This window comes from Nuphar pumila, chromosome 7, assembly GCF_984573655.1.
Source record: "Nuphar pumila chromosome 7, dmNupPumi1.hap1.1, whole genome shotgun sequence".
NCBI lineage: Eukaryota > Viridiplantae > Streptophyta > Magnoliopsida > Nymphaeales > Nymphaeaceae > Nuphar > Nuphar pumila.
The window spans coordinates 93,404,683-93,420,630 of NC_143255.1; the positions used below are offsets into that span (position 1 = coordinate 93,404,683).

At 36.6% G+C, this 15,948-nt stretch overlaps 1 protein-coding gene across 1 annotated transcript in view; it reads left to right on the top strand.

Annotated features, from left to right (window-relative positions):
- The window catches only part of THO1 (nuclear matrix protein-like protein), a 73,326-nt gene extending 62,859 nt beyond the window's left edge, over positions 1-10,467 (top strand). The window contains exons 16-21 of the mRNA XM_090012480.1: positions 3,136-3,202; positions 7,939-8,010; positions 8,192-8,242; positions 8,848-8,907; positions 8,994-9,146; positions 9,728-10,467. Coding sequence (XP_089868606.1) covers positions 3,136-3,202; positions 7,939-8,010; positions 8,192-8,242; positions 8,848-8,907; positions 8,994-9,146; positions 9,728-10,021 — 697 coding nt within the window. The 3' untranslated portion in view covers positions 10,022-10,467. The remainder of the gene's footprint in view (positions 1-3,135; positions 3,203-7,938; positions 8,011-8,191; positions 8,243-8,847; positions 8,908-8,993; positions 9,147-9,727) is intronic.
- Positions 10,468-15,948: the final 5,481 nt, after the last annotated feature.

Genomic DNA, 15,948 nt, shown 5'->3' on the forward strand with positions numbered 1-15,948 from the left:
GATGAATCAACATATAATAATAACAATGAAGTGGTTGAAATCAACAATAACTTTAACCCTACTACTTCTTAAGAAGAAAGTATAACTAGAGACCCTATCACCTATACTCATAGAGATAGATGCACCTTTAGAAGTACTATTGAGCAATATAGTGAACCTAGCAAATCTATCTCCACACATAATTCAAACCCTAAAAGAACTCCCTCTAGATTTGTATCCTTTGATTCTCTCTCCTAAATATCGGGCTTGCTTAAGTGTCATTCACTCATATTTTGAACCAAAATTTTTTGAAGATGCCAAACGTTGTATTGAATGGAGAGAATCCATGGAGAATGAACTCAAAGCGCTTAGGAAAACCAACACTTGGGAATTTCAAAATTCAAACGCTTTCCAGTGGAAAGAAAATTATAAGATGTCGATGAGTGTTCAAAGTCAAAACCAAGAGTGATGAATCTCTTGAGAGGTATAAAGCTTGTCAAGAATACATGATTGACTATGAAAAGACATTTGCTCGAGTAGCTCGTATGGTTACTATCAGATGTCTCATCACCATTGCTTCCAGTAGAAAATGAAATATTTACGAAATGAATGTCAAAAATATCTTTCTAAATGGTGATCTTAATGAAGAAGTTTTCATGGATGCTCCACTTGATATGAAAATTCCTAAAAATAAAGTTTGTCTTCGTAAAGCTCTTTATGGCTTGAAACAAGCTCCCAAAGCTTGGCACGATAGGTTTAACAATGTAATGACTAAAAATGGTTTCACTGTTAAATTGTAATTTATAAGACAATGTATTTTCTATATATATTTTATATATATAAAAGAAGATACATATACATATATATATTTCATATATGTATATGTATTCATCTAAGAAGTCTTCACGTTATTCACAAGAAAGTTGAAGGCATGCTTTTCAAGGCACTCAATATTGTGAAGAACCGCAAGATTTTCTTTCTCCAAGCAATCTGGCTCTGATACCATGTGAAAATCTCTATAAAAAGAGATTTTGTGTATACACACAATGCTAAAAACACGAAATGTGCACAAAGGCACAAAGGAGAACTCTCACAAGTGCACAAAGGCACAGATACACGTACAAAAGCATAAAAAATATCAACTTCAGTATATTGGGTCCCAAAAGGGGCTTTACAAAAGCATAGAAAAAACAAAAGGGGATCACCCCTATTTATAAGAACTTGGAGTCATGGGGGGGGGGGGGCTCCAACACACACGTTGGAGCCCCTCCAACGGTTAGAAATCTAACCGTTGGAGGGGGCTCCAACATGTGCATTGAGGGCCCCCTCATGTCACATCAATCAAAGCAAAAAAAGCAAAAAAAGTCAAAAAATAAAAATACAATAAAAGAAAATGAAAAAAAGGTACAATCATATTCTCAAGTGAGAATATGCGTAAAATATGTGAATTTACATAAATACCCTTATCGGGGTTGAGATAAATATTTATATATATACTTAGATAGATACATATATATATATATATATGTATATGTATCTTTCTCTCTCTCTCTCTATATATATATATATATATATGAATATATATAAAAGAGAGACTACATTTTAACAGGTATCACCTACAATGCAGTCTTTGGGCCTTTGTTAGGTTTGGTAACATTCGCCAAATGATGGAAGGGCTGTGTAGAATGACAAACATGGTTCTTGTGCAAATTCATAATGTGACTTGCAACATGAAGATTGGCATCAAGGGTAAAAATTGTATTGGAGGAGAGCTTAGTTGCTCCGGCTTCTTATCAAGCAAAACATCCAATTGACCTTCCTCCTTTGTCTGCCAGGATTGCTCTGATACTCATTCAAACCCCCATCTTAAATGAGACCCTTCCAATGATGAAATGCTTAATCAGACCAAAATGCTTATGCTCGTCCCTGGTCCTGACCAAACACATGAATAAGCTGGCTCCATCTTTCAAAACTGTACTCTCTGAGTTGATATGCATTGAGTGGTTTTCAGAACCGAAATTTTGATGCTACATGTATTCTTTCTACCCTCATTAACAGCTTGGTGCATTTTCCCATAAGAGTAATGGTGTTTGGTGGACTGGTTCCTTTAGAAAACCTTACTGAAGATGGCCTTTAGGGATATCATCTTGCAGAATGTACCCTTTCTGGAAGAGAGGAAGACTCCTATCGACATCTTCTCTTCAGTTACACAATCTTCAGTTTCCTCTTCATCCAGGTGTATCTGCAACACAAAAGAACAACCAGCCTTCCATGACAGCCCATCTGTTTTGGAAGAGATCCACCTATCCATATGTAAAAAAGTTGACTATTGGAATCAAAGCATGGGCGTAATCTTGATCAAGCTGGATGACAGACGAACATGGCAGGGGAGAAGATTCAAATATAACTCAGGCTCTGCTTGGGAAGCTCCTGTTGGAGGACGCCGGAGCATAACTGTGGGATCCACAGTGTCAAAGCATGTTTTGGATTATGGAAAAATGGGAGAATAGTGTGCTGTGGTAGGAGCTGCTGAGTCCAACTCGACAATTTGACTGCCACTGCTGGGAGGTGGTAGTTACCAAATATCATGCCAACATCCACTCTGATGGTGCTCCATCAACACTCCAGTGGTGCTTTCATTCACTGGGTAATGATTCCTCTTACCCAAGCATTCCAGTGGAAATGGCAAGTTAATGACTGATGTTTCCAAACAAGAATAATCGAAAGTCATAAATCCATAGTTTCACCAGAATCTGTGGAATCCATAAATGCAGCCTCAGTGTCTGGTTCCTAAACAGAGGGTTAATGCGTAAATTTTTGGTGGTTTGTTAATTATGACTTGATGGTTGTCAAATCTTGCCATTATCTTTGAGGTTTGTTTTTGTGAATAAAACCTGCCTTTCTTTTGAGAAAAGAAAATGCAAGTCTACTTTGCACGTTAGAATGTCTCTTGGCGGCACACATTCTGACCCTTAATGAGTACAGTCATGATTAGAAAAGTAGGTGATGCATGGTTATGCATCTCATACAATTTCTTTTTACTGGTAAACTAAAAATTGAGTCAATTGTGTGACCTTGTAAACTTGTGTGTCTTATACCAATTATTGATACTTTGTTCTCTGTCGTTGATGCATTTTGTCATTGTTATTTTTGTAGTAAACTACGATGGAGGCTTGGAAACAAGGAGCTTTCCCAATTATGGAAATGGGCAGAACAGAATCCAGTATGTTTTTTTCATTGTCAACTTGGCATGCTTATACATTTCTACTTATTCAAAAAGCTATTTTCATTATTTTCTTGAATTGAGCCTTCCAGTTCGTCTTTGGTTTATTTATTTATTTTTTAACATTTCCGTTGTAGGTATTATCATATGACTCACCTAGTTATTGAGTGTCCAAGATTCTGTTTGCCACCTGGTCTTGGCATACATGCATAACCATGATGCATCTGAAAACCTGCTGCTGGAATCAGTACCATGTAAATGTTTGTGTCTTATTGCAATCATAATTAATGCATTAGCTGCTAGTGATACATCTTATGTTGCTAACTATAATGAAAATAGTGAAGAAGTGCACAAACACAAGTCCACTATGGAACATACACATAAACCACTAAGGGAAAGAACAAGAACTCAAGAGCACACACACAAGCCACTAATGGGCTTAAGCACAATATAAAAATATTATTTTATTAACCATAAACTGCTCAGGAGAAGCGTACCTTTACAAGGGGGTTTAACCCCATATATATATATATATATATACAAAATAAGAGAGAGGAGTAACCGTTGGGCTAGTCCCCACCGCTAGCACACAAGGACCAACAAGCCCCTAAAAAGGGGATAAAATACAAAAAAACAAAAACAAAAAACAAAAACACAAATTCCTAAAATACAATATACAAGTATACATATATACCAAGTATATGTATATATAAGAAAACATATATAAATTAATATATATATATATATATATATATATATATATATATATATATATATATATATTTAACACCCCCTCAAACTGGCACTGAAAGTTTGCTAAGGAAAAACGAGGCGCCAACAATGCTTTTGTGAAGAAGTCCACAATTTGGTATTTGGATGTCATATTAGGGAAATTCAATAGTGTCTCTAAGAAACTCTTCCCAAACATAATGACAATTCATCTCTACATGTATCGTACACTCGTGGAAGGTGTGATTGCTAGCAATGTAGATAACACTCTTGTTGTCACAATACATTTTCGATGGAGTAGAGATGGTAACACCTATATCATTCAATAGACTTCTTAGCCAAACGTTTTCTGAAGTGATAGTTGTCATTGCCCAATACTCAGCTTCGATGAAAGAGAGCGACACCTTTTGTTGCTTCTTACACTTCCAAGATATAAGTGAGTTGCGGAGAAAAATGCAATAACCTATAGTAAAAATACAATCATTAAGGTTGTCTTCCCAATCTGAATCCGTATAAGAAATTAAATTTAAACAAAAAGAAGATGAGTGGAATAAACCTTTAGTTCAAGTCACTTAATATATCGAATGATCCACATTACTGCACTCATGTAAATTGAAGTGGGTGCATGTTGAAACTGGCTAGCGCTATGTACAACATGTGCTATGTCAGGTCGGTATATAAGAGATCCAATCCGTTTTCTATAAGACGTGAGATCCTTTAAGGGAGTTCCATCGTTGACTCTCATTTTAGCATTGACGACTTCAGAAGTATCCACAAACTTTTCATCGGATAACCATTACCTAGCAACAATCTCATATGTCAATTTCATTTGAGACAAAACATACCCTCGAAGAGAGTAGGCAACCTTGATACTTAGGAAATACATCAGAAAACCAAGATTGAACATATTAAAATTGTTTTTAAGAATGTTTTTAATAAATTCGACTCCTTTTCTATCACTATCAATAATAATCATATCATGTACATATAACAATAAAATAATGATGCATGTTTCTGTATTCTTGATAAAAAGAGCAATGACGGTATAACAATATATAAAACCAAGATCAATTATAACTTTGCTAAAATGGTCATACCATGCCTAGTCGAAGAACTTTACCTTCCTTAACGTCAAGTCCGGGTGGAGGGTCCATGTACACTTCTTCATTAAGATCCTCATTAAGAAATACATTCTTAACATCTAATTGGTAAATCAACTATGTTTTAATAGAGGCTATAACTATGAGAGTCCTAACACTTGTCATTCTAAGTATAAGTGCAAAGGTTTATTCATAGTCGATCCCAGAGTTGCCAGTCGTGGGAGTGGGACTAGAAAGCGATTTGGGAAGTGAGGCACTTCTAAAATTTTAGGAAGCGGGAAGCACAAAACGACTTATAAGCGAATCGAGAATCGTCTCAGAAGCAAGAAGGGAAGCAAACCAGAAGTGACCTAATAAGCGAACCTAAAGTGACCAAGGATTCGACTGAGAAGCGAATAGGAATCTAGTTTTTTCGATATTGGGCAAAAAAAATTTATTAAAGGGTCCAAGCCTTAGGAGATAATTTGTCATTTCTTTGACAAACGACAAAACATTCATAAAAAAAAACTCTTAATTTTTTAAAACCCGGTTCAATATTAAAAAGTTTTTGTAAGGGAGAGATATTTTTCAAAGCGAAAGATGGCGTTTTGTTTATTAAATAGGCGACAGACCGACAGTAAGAGCGGTTTTGACCCAAAATTTTTGAGGAATATTTTTTGAAATAAGTAATATTCTAGTAGTCTCTATAATGTATTTGTTTTTTCTTTCAACGAAGCCATTTTGTTGTGGGGTTCTTGGGGAAGATCTTTGATGTAAAATATTATTTTCCTTCAAATAACACTTGAATTCATTTGATAAAATTCGCCTCCCGAATCCGAATAAAAATTATGAATGTTAATTTGAAATTGATTTTTCATTAAATTATGAAATTCCTTCAAACAAGAAAATGTTTTCTATTTTTGTCTAAGGAAATAAATTATGAAATTCCTTAAAACAAGAAAATGTTTCTAATTTTTGCTTAAGGAAATAAATTCAAGTATATCTAGTATGATCATAAATAAATGCAACATAATAGCAAAATCCTCCTTTAGACATGATCGGAACATGTCCCCATACATCGGAGTGCACAAATTCAAAAGGTCTCTTAGTTTCATAAGATCAAGAAGAAAAAAGGAAAGTTTTCATTTTTCTAAGTATACAATCTTTGCACACAAAATCTTTCTAATTGCAAAATTTTTCCAAAAAAGGAAAAAGAGAGTTTAAATACACTTGGATGACCTAATCTTCTATGCCAAGTTTCAATATTTTTTTCTTGGGCATAGTTATAAAAAAAGTATCTTGGAATACACAAAAAGTCCATGCAGTATAAATTCCTCTTCTATGGCTTTCCATAATCAGCTTCCTTGATTAGTGATTCCACCAAGCAACCCTCAGATGAGAAGAAGATTTCATACCCATTATCGGAGATTTGAGAAACCGGAGAAGATTTCATACCCATTATCGGAGATTTGAGAAACCGGAACAAATAAATTTTTAGAAACATTTTTTAAATCTCCAATGCTTGTGATTTCTAAAGAAGTGCCATTGATGATAGAAACACTAGAATTTTTTTTATTGGTGCGACAATTGGATAATAGAGATCCATTAGGTGCCATGTGAAAAGAGGCCCCAAGTCAAGCATCCAAGATGACATATCTGGAGGAGAATAAGGTGAGACCACGATACCCGAAGTAGGACTAGAGTCTTAAAAAATTGTTGTATAGCCTCTGCCAATTGTACAATTGAAAGATCTTTAAGTTTACCTCCTTTTTTGTTGACATCATTGCTTGTTTTGAAGGAGTCTCCAACCGAAGCCACTTTTTTTAACTTTGGGCAAGCTGACTTTGTGTTCCGGATCATTGCAAAAGTGACAAATAATTTTTCTAGGTCCTTTGTTTTCCAAAATGTGGAGGTCTACATGTTTTGGTAGTGACATCAGGTTTGGAGGTGGCAAGAACGACGTCACTTACTTTGTCTTCCTTGTCCTCCAATTTTTCTTCCTTCGTACTCAACTCGGTAAGAGTCTCATGGAGAGAAGGAATTTTGGGTTTATAGAGTAGCATCATTCTCACCCCTTCAAACACAGGCCTTAGACCATTAAGGAACATAAAAAATTGTTCTCTTTTGAATTGTTATTGTCTAAGGTGAAGATCCCTGGTGGTTTCCCACTTAAGCTCCATGACGACAAATTCTCTCCATAGAAGGGTCGTGTTGTTGTAGTAGTCTCAGATGGTTTTGTCACCTTGCTTCAAAGACATCATGCTTTTGTGAAGGTTCCACCAATGAGCCATGTCCTTCATAGTCTACATTTCATAGTATACTCGTCTCTTAAGAACTCCCATGCTTCCTTAGCCACTTTGGATTGGGCTACACTGTCAAGAATGGAAGCATCTACAGTACTCACAGTCCATGCTAAGATTTTTGCATTGGAGCCATTTTGTGTCTTCTTTTAAAGTCAAGAGTGTCGGTGCTCTTTTCATCTTTATCAAGGAACCTCAAATTCCCTTCCACAATTTTTGTGAATGAAAGTTGAGGCTCTGGACAAACACAGACTTCTTCTCTATGATGAGCAAGAGAGAGTTGATGAATATATAGAGAGCACACAAATATAACTGTGCATAGAAGTATATAGTGTATCCTATATAGTATGTAATATATCTATGGATGGTAGAGTACCCAGAAGCAGCCAGCACCAGCACCCAGAAGTGCCGACATTGTCATGGGTACATTGGGTCCTTTGGAAGACCGTGTTGCATAGGTTGTTGTGAACATGACTGTGCAGCTTTGTAGCTTTGAATCTTTTTATACATCAATTTTCCTGGCTTTCTTTTCCAATCACAATTTTGTAATTACTGGTTTTTTGCAATGACTTTTTAGACTTGAATTGTGTAGTAAAAATTTTCTCCTTGTTCTTCTGTGAAACTCCAGAATGCGTTAACTGATGCCCAGCGTGTTCGGATGCCTTCTGTCACGGAGTACTGGAAACCCCTTGCTGAAGATGTAAGCACATCAGTTATAACTTTTTCTGAACCTTGAAATGATTCATGCCCTATTGCCAGAATAATTTTCATTTCTGACCTTTTTATCATGCTAACTCTTTCCATTTCATAAAACTAGTTACCACATCTCTTTTTATACTAGCTTGAACGTTTTTTAACTGGATTTTCCTGGTGAAATGCAGATGGACGCTTCTGCTGGAATAGAAGCTGAATATCATCACAAGAACAATCGGGTGAGTTAATGTTACCTTAGCATTCCTTCATTGTAGCATACTGTTGTAGACTTATTTGCGGTCTCGCGTAATCAGTTATATTCTATCTTTCTACATGCATTCCTTCAAGATGTTTGCAGGAAGAAGTCTTATGCCCCTGCCTTGCGTCACCAACTACTTGCAATAATTTTATGAATGAGAAATTCAGAATCATACAATAACAAGACCAAAAGGTTTTCACTTAGTCTGAAGATTGCAACTTCAACAAATCCTCCGAGAAATGCAGAATTTCTCCAAAAGTTGAAAAGAATCCTGAAAGAAACAAATTAAAGAGACTAAAAACACCCTAGAATGGGTTGAGACCCAGATCAATGAGACATTGAGGAAGGTTGACAACAGTATTGATACAATGAGGCAATGTTTTCCACTGCCCATTTACTTCATTTTCTACTTGGTTGCAACTGTTTAGCCTGAGAGTGCCAAAGTAAACTGGCACTGCTAATTCCGCCTCCTGGTTTCGCGCTTATCACAGCCATTCTGCATAAGTTTAACATGCATAGGTCAGCTTGATTGACAATGTCTTAATATTATCTTCTTTTTAGGCCTTATTTTCTCCTGTTCTCCAGGTCTATTGCTGGAAAGGTCTACGGTTTTCTGCTCGGCATGATCTAGAGGGTTTTTCAAGGGTAAAGTTCTTAATTCAAAGATTAAGTGCTGTAGTGCTATTCTTTCTCATCACTCAGAAAATAAATTACTTTGATTGGTGTTGCAGTTTACAGATCATGGTATAGAAAGTGTGGTTCCCCCAGAATTGCTGCCACCTGAGATGCGCTCCAAGTTTCACACAAAATCTGGTGAGAGATCTAAACGAGCCAAAAGGGAAGAAGAAACAAAAGGCACTGCAAATCATGCTGAAGACAACCAGGTATATTGAAGAACTTTTTATTACTATTATCTTGGAAAAGAGATTACAGAAATACACATTTGTACATTTAGCGTAAGTCTCCCTGTGGTGTAGCAAAGGGCTTTTCTGGTGAGAATATAAAAATAAGTAGTTTTTCTCTGAAAAGTCGCAGGTGTGTTTTGAAACCAAAACTAAGAGAAAAGGAAAACTTAAGTACAATATCATAACATCACAATATTATTGTGATTTTTTTTCTGAAAATTTCAATTTACTGCATATTTGTCTTTTTTGGTTAATGAAATGTTTTATTACCCAATAAATTCATAGAATCATGATATTCTGTAGCCATGAGATTTAGGTGTCAAAATATATGTTAATTTTTGGTGAATGATGGTGGTCTTGTTGAACTTTGGATAGTGAGAAGATTCATAGAATTCTATTACCTGTTCAAAAGTTTGTTTATCGCTTAACTCTCAGTAAGTTCTTATACCTGATGAGAGTACCAAAGTTCTTGCAACTTTTTTGAGTTTCAAAATCTTTGCAATTTTTCTTTTACTTGAGAACTACACATGTATATGACTACTGCTTTTGATAAAAAACAGAATACCAGTGCCACAGCCGAACTTGATGGTGGTGGAAACGGGGCGGAGCTTGAAGATCCTTCTGCAGCAATGGATGCTGATGCTGATGCTGCCGGAACTGCAACACAAAGTGGGGCCCCAACGCCTGATGAAAGTCAGAGGCAAGGATCTGACTTGGAAATGGCTCAGGAGGTGATGGAGGCTGAGGAGGAAGGAGAAGAAGCTGAAGTTGAGGCTTCTCCAGAACTCACTAATAATGATGTTCAAGGCGGACAAGATGAGAGTCCTCAAGACGCCACAACCATCTCTGCCTAGTGCAAGTACTCAATGGCGACCTCATAGGAGGAAGTCGAAGAACATGCATGTCTTGGTCAATGAATCAACTGTTTTTTTTTTTTGAGTTTTTTCTGGTCCCAGAGAAAAAGCATATCCTGGTCAATTGATCTTTTTGTTTTTCAAAATTTTGTGGTCCCATAATCGAGTCGAACTTTTATTGGTTTCATAGTGCGTGCATAGCTATGCATGAAAATTGTGATGCCCACTAGAATAAGTGACCTTCAAATCGTTGTTACCACTCCAGATTATTGATCGGATACAATGATGGGAAAATATCCTGTAACTGTTCTTGACTGTTGCCAACAAGAGCTGACCTTTAAATTGTGTTATAACTTTAGATTCTGTATCCTATACAAAAATAGGAAAAATGCCCTGTAACTTTTGTTAGTTCTCGACTGATTATCAACAAGTACTGTTCTTGACTAGTTTTATGCACCAATTAATTTTTTTAACGGATTGGTACGATCCAAGTATCTTTGGACCACTTTTTAAATTGATTCGTACGGCGACTTTGGGAAATCCAAAAGTCAAGTTCCATCACGTTATGTTGCTACTTGTATCATGGGTATATTTAGCATTAAGAGAAAAGGTCAATGAAATTTCTAGAACTTTCCAGGCTTATTTCTAAAACTCCCATCTGATTGAAGAATTGTTTTTCCTTGGTGTCTGCAAAACTATCACCCATCTTATAAGGTTTAGGACTCCACATGCATGAAGGTTCGTGTGAGAGATGCTAAGGCAGTTAGCAAGATTAAATGATTTTTTTTTTGGAGATAACTAAGGAAACCACCATTTTACCCTGATCCTGTGCATTGGGAACGTCTGTCCCGGATATCGAATTCGTGACCATCAATTTGGAGCAACATATGCCAACCCACCTGACTAGTGGGATTCCCTGTTTCGTATGTTGTACAAAATTATCCCAAACTTTTTTCATACTTCCACACGTGACCTATAGAAACATAAGATGATTCAGAACCAGAAAATTAGGTGTTAGATCATTTTTTCCAGAAAAAAGGTAGAAAGAAGAAAACAACTTGGAAGAGAAAAGCATTTGCTCAGAATTTGCAAGTCAATCTGTAACAGCATTTTCTTCCTGCAAAAAATTCAAATTCCAGAGTTTCTTTAAACTACTTCCCTATTTACAGAACTGTATTTTCACAACGGCCATCATCATATATGTTGATAGGCTTCAGCTCCCCAAAGCAGCTCTCTTTCAGCACCCAAAACTCAAAATTGGTTACATGGTATGTAACTGCAAAAAATCAGATCAAAATCACTTCTCTGACCGTGGGGGATATGTCTGGCTTGACTTCCACATGCAACCCTCGCCGAGTCATCAAGCGGGCATAGCGGAGAGCATGTCCCTGTTCCAGCAAAGAACTTAGGTATGCTACTGCTAGCAGTCTAAAACATGGCAAACTACTGGAGAGAGAGAGAGAGAGAGAGAGAGAGAGAGAGAGAGAGAGAGAGAGAGAGAGAGAGAGAGAGAGAGAGAGAGATTGGTCTAAATCCAATCACAACAGTAGGTGCAGTGCAAAAACAATGAGATAGCATAAGTCTGGCATAATGCTCTGACAGGGGCTTACCCTCACAGTAACTGTCACAATAGCTTCGCCATAACTCTGGGACTGAAGGAACAGTTGTTTGGCTTCATCAACCGTAATAGATGTCACCACTTGCGGCAAAACTGATACAACTACAAGAAAGCAACAATGGCATTGTCACAAGGAAATTTCTCAACCAACCCAACATTGTATGAAGAGAAATAGTAGTTTCCATCTGCTTTTCTGGATTCTGAAGTTCTTGAAACTTCTGCTCATCAACTATGGTCTTATAAATTATAATCACATAAACAGTACACAAGTAGCTACAGTAGTCACGGATGTAGCTAGCCATTTTAACATAACTGTCACTAATAGAAGATCTTTGAGGTTGAACTACAGCAGCATATAGACAGCTCTCAAATGCTTCAACAGAATGATGTGAATAGAACTGCAGTGAAGAATAAATGTAAAGTACACCACAAATACTAGTTTTATTTTTTTCCTTTCTTGGTTATATAGTTGATAAAGCTTGAATTCGATGCATAACATCAAACCAGTCAACTCATCTTCAGCTCTAGTTTTATTTTTTTGACAGTTCACCACCACATATCAAGCCACTATGTTATGGAAGGTTCTTATTCTCACAAATTTAACAACCAGACAATTCTGTACATGGTAGTTGGCTTCATGCTTAACCTTGAAACAATTGGTAGAGCTCAAGCATAATCTGCATGGTGATGGAGGAAAGAGGAAAGACTCTTCCTCGAACCAATGTGAAGCATTTAGGTATAAAATTGACTTTTTTTACTGATTAATTAACATTAATTAACATTTAGGTATAATGGAAATGGCCCAAATTCAGCCCTTAATTAAGCAAAACAAATTGCCAACATAGGATTTCCTTTTCTTCTTTTTCAACTCACCTTCTTTTCACAACACCCTCCACAGCTCCACCCCAGTGACCATCAACACCAGTGGTGATCTTTTAGTATTCTACATGTCATGGTATATTCTTATAATTTCTAAATGCTATGTTTACTCTTGATGGTTAATCACAATGCATATTTTGGTTTTTATACATTTTCTTAGAATATAGGTGCATCCTTATAACAGAATTTTTCTCTCCACATTAGCCTTTATAGATGATCATTACCCTACAAATGATCCACCTGGTCCTTTTAATGCCCTCTCCAACCTGCATAACCTGACCTGTCGGCTAAAATAGGCTGCTTTTGAAAACTTGGAGTCGTCAAGAACCAGGTCAAAATCAGACCCATTAATAAATGGACCTAGTCATTTCTCGGCTTGGTCAGTCTTGAAACTTGACGGCCAAAGATAAACAGGTCCAGATCGGGCAGAGTCAGCCCGTTGCCCACCCCTACCTTGAACATTGTTTTTCTCCAACAAATAGGTAGAGATGCAAATGGGTCAGATCCAGGATGGAGGTTTTGCAATCTTTGGCTGTTTTGGATCCGACTTCCCCATGTATTTAGTTGTTCCTGATCTCACCTGTTCACATCCCTTCATATAAGAGACAATTTTGCTTCAAAGGGCCACTCACCTTTATTGTAATTGCTAAAAATGCCTTTGAGTAGACCCAAGGGGTTTGGCGTAGTGGGATGGGGCCTAGACCGTTTGACGGGCAGTCTACATTCAAATCCCATGGGCGTCACCCCTTGCATAAGCCAAAGCTTGGCGATTCCCTGGGGTTGAGGGGTAAGCCGTCAGAGTTTTATGCTGTCATGGACAGTGACTGTAAGTACGACAGGCCGAGCCAGCGCGGCTAGATCTCTGTGCCTGAAGCGGTTTCTCCGAGTAAAAAAAATGGCTTAGAGTGTATACAACTTACAATATGACATGATAGAATTTGAATTTTAAGTTTTCCATGTATTACTGCTCATGGTAATATCTGTAGAGCTAAGTTGGCTGCTTAAAGTCTAAAAATGAAACAAATATTATGGTGCTGCTTGTGGGAAAATATCAAGTGCATCTACAGAATTAATAGAAGGATAAAGAGAAATCCTGAAAATAAAAATCACACTTTACACAGCAGCAAAGAAAGAAAAACATGTTTCTTCAAACAGCGAAGTAATGTGCTCAAAGAGTAAGTCATACTGGTTGCTTGTAGTTTAGGAAGTTTTCTTTGCAGCATCTACTTCAATTTGTTTATTAGTTCTTAAAGCATTCATGATTTGTACATATGGCAACATGTCAGGTGATGGAACTGGGCTTCCTGAATGCACTAAAACCCTACAGATTGATACCCGAAGCGGAAGCTACACTAAATTATCTAAGAATATCTAGAAAATGCAGGAAATTGAAAGAGAAAACATGAAATATCTGGAATAACAAAAAAATCAGGAAATAATCTCATATCCAATTCTGGTCCTAACTGCAAGTACTAAATGGGCTTTGGTTCGATTCATCGGTTCTTCTACCTTCTAACCCATTTGAGACCCGTTTTTATGTGCAAAACTGTTTCCCAGCCCCTTGTAACCCTCAGCACTTCAGATTGGACCTGAACCCCAATCCGAATAGCCCAAACTTAACCCTATTAAACTTAGATTCATCCCAGAGATCACCAAATCTGACCCAATTACGGCCAAATACTACCCAAACCCACCTAAACTGATTCATTCAACCCTTAGTACTGGTGAATCAACCTATATTCAAGATATATCCTATCCATTTGACCCATTTGCAACCCAAGCCCATTTAGATCCGATCAAGATTAACTTGGATGTAAATAGTCATAACTGGATCCAAGTGGATTTTTGTGTGGATCTCTCCAACTTGACACAGATATTACTCATAGATCAGTTTGCTATCTGTCTACATCGACTGTGTGGCAGCAAGATCCACATACACCTCATGATCAATCCTTTTGCGAAATGGATCCTACCTTTGTTAGTTCCACATGTGACATATCTGCATCAACAATTGATGCTTGCACTAGATCAATGATTCATGTTGGTGGAGAGAAATTAGAAGAAGCAAAAGTGCATGATCCAGACTCGAGGTCGAGTCTTCAACCTGGGGAGAATGATACAGAGCACAAGTGGGTCGCAACCTGGGTCTATTTTCGATCCATTCAGTGTTATTACAGTCCTTTGTTATTTGGGTCTTTATATTGGGTTATTGGATCATTTTAGATCCATTTTACAGTTTGGATTGTTTTAGATTTTATTTAATAAATATTGGATCTATGTAATAGATTCATATCTACTTTTAGCAGTTTGGTAGAATTAGGATGCTTCCCTATTTGAATGTTTATCAAGATAGGAAACTTGAATCATCAAGATTGTAATCCCTCATCTATATAAGGATGAGAGGGCCATAGTCAAGATCAGAGTTGGAATATGAGAAATTTTTAGTTCAACTGGATTTCTTTGTTATTTCAAGTTATTTCTTTCTTTTGTGTTCAATTTTCAGTTTTTGCTAAATATTATTAAATTATTTATCTTCTATCTGCGTTCGGGTATCAAATCTGTAAGTTTTAGGAACGCCTGTCCTGAATCGCTACATCATACCTGGACTGCTAGGACAATATGATTGCACACGTTTGGTGTGCTGCTGCACCTGATCACCCACTCTTAAAATATAGTCTCTTTATATATATATATATATATATATATATATATATATATATATATATATATATATATATATATATATATATATATATATATATATATATATCAAACCCGATAAGGGTATTTATGTAAATTCACATATTTTATGCATATTCTCACTTGAGAATATGATTGTATTTTTTCTTTTCTTTTTCTTTTTCCTTTTTGTATTTTTTTTTTTGCTTTTTGTTTGATGTGACATGAGGAGGCCCTCAATACACATGTTGGAGCTCCCTCCAACGGTTACATTTCTAACCGTTGGAGAGGCTCCAACGTATGTATTGGAGCTCCCCTATGTCCCCTTTAGTATTTTTTATGCTTTTGTAAAGCCATTTTTGGTACCCAATATATTAAAGTTGATATTTTTTATGCCCTTGTGCATGTGTATCCATGCCTTTGTGCACTTGTGAGAATTCTCCTTTGTGCCTTTGTGCACACTTCGTGCTTCAACATTGTGTTTATACATAAAATCTCTTTTTATAAATATTTTTACATGGTATAAGAGCAAGGTCGCTTGGAGAAAGGAATTTGTTTCATTCTTCACAATATCAAGTGCCTCGTGAAGCATGCCTTCAACTTTTTGGTGATTGGTGTGAGTTTTATGAAACCCTTTTCAAATAATATTTTTAATTAAAATTCAGTGAAAGCCAGACACCAAAAATATAAAACCGGCTCGCACTAGTGGTGGAGTCCGGGTCGATCTCAGGGAACGAAAAATACCTTGTAT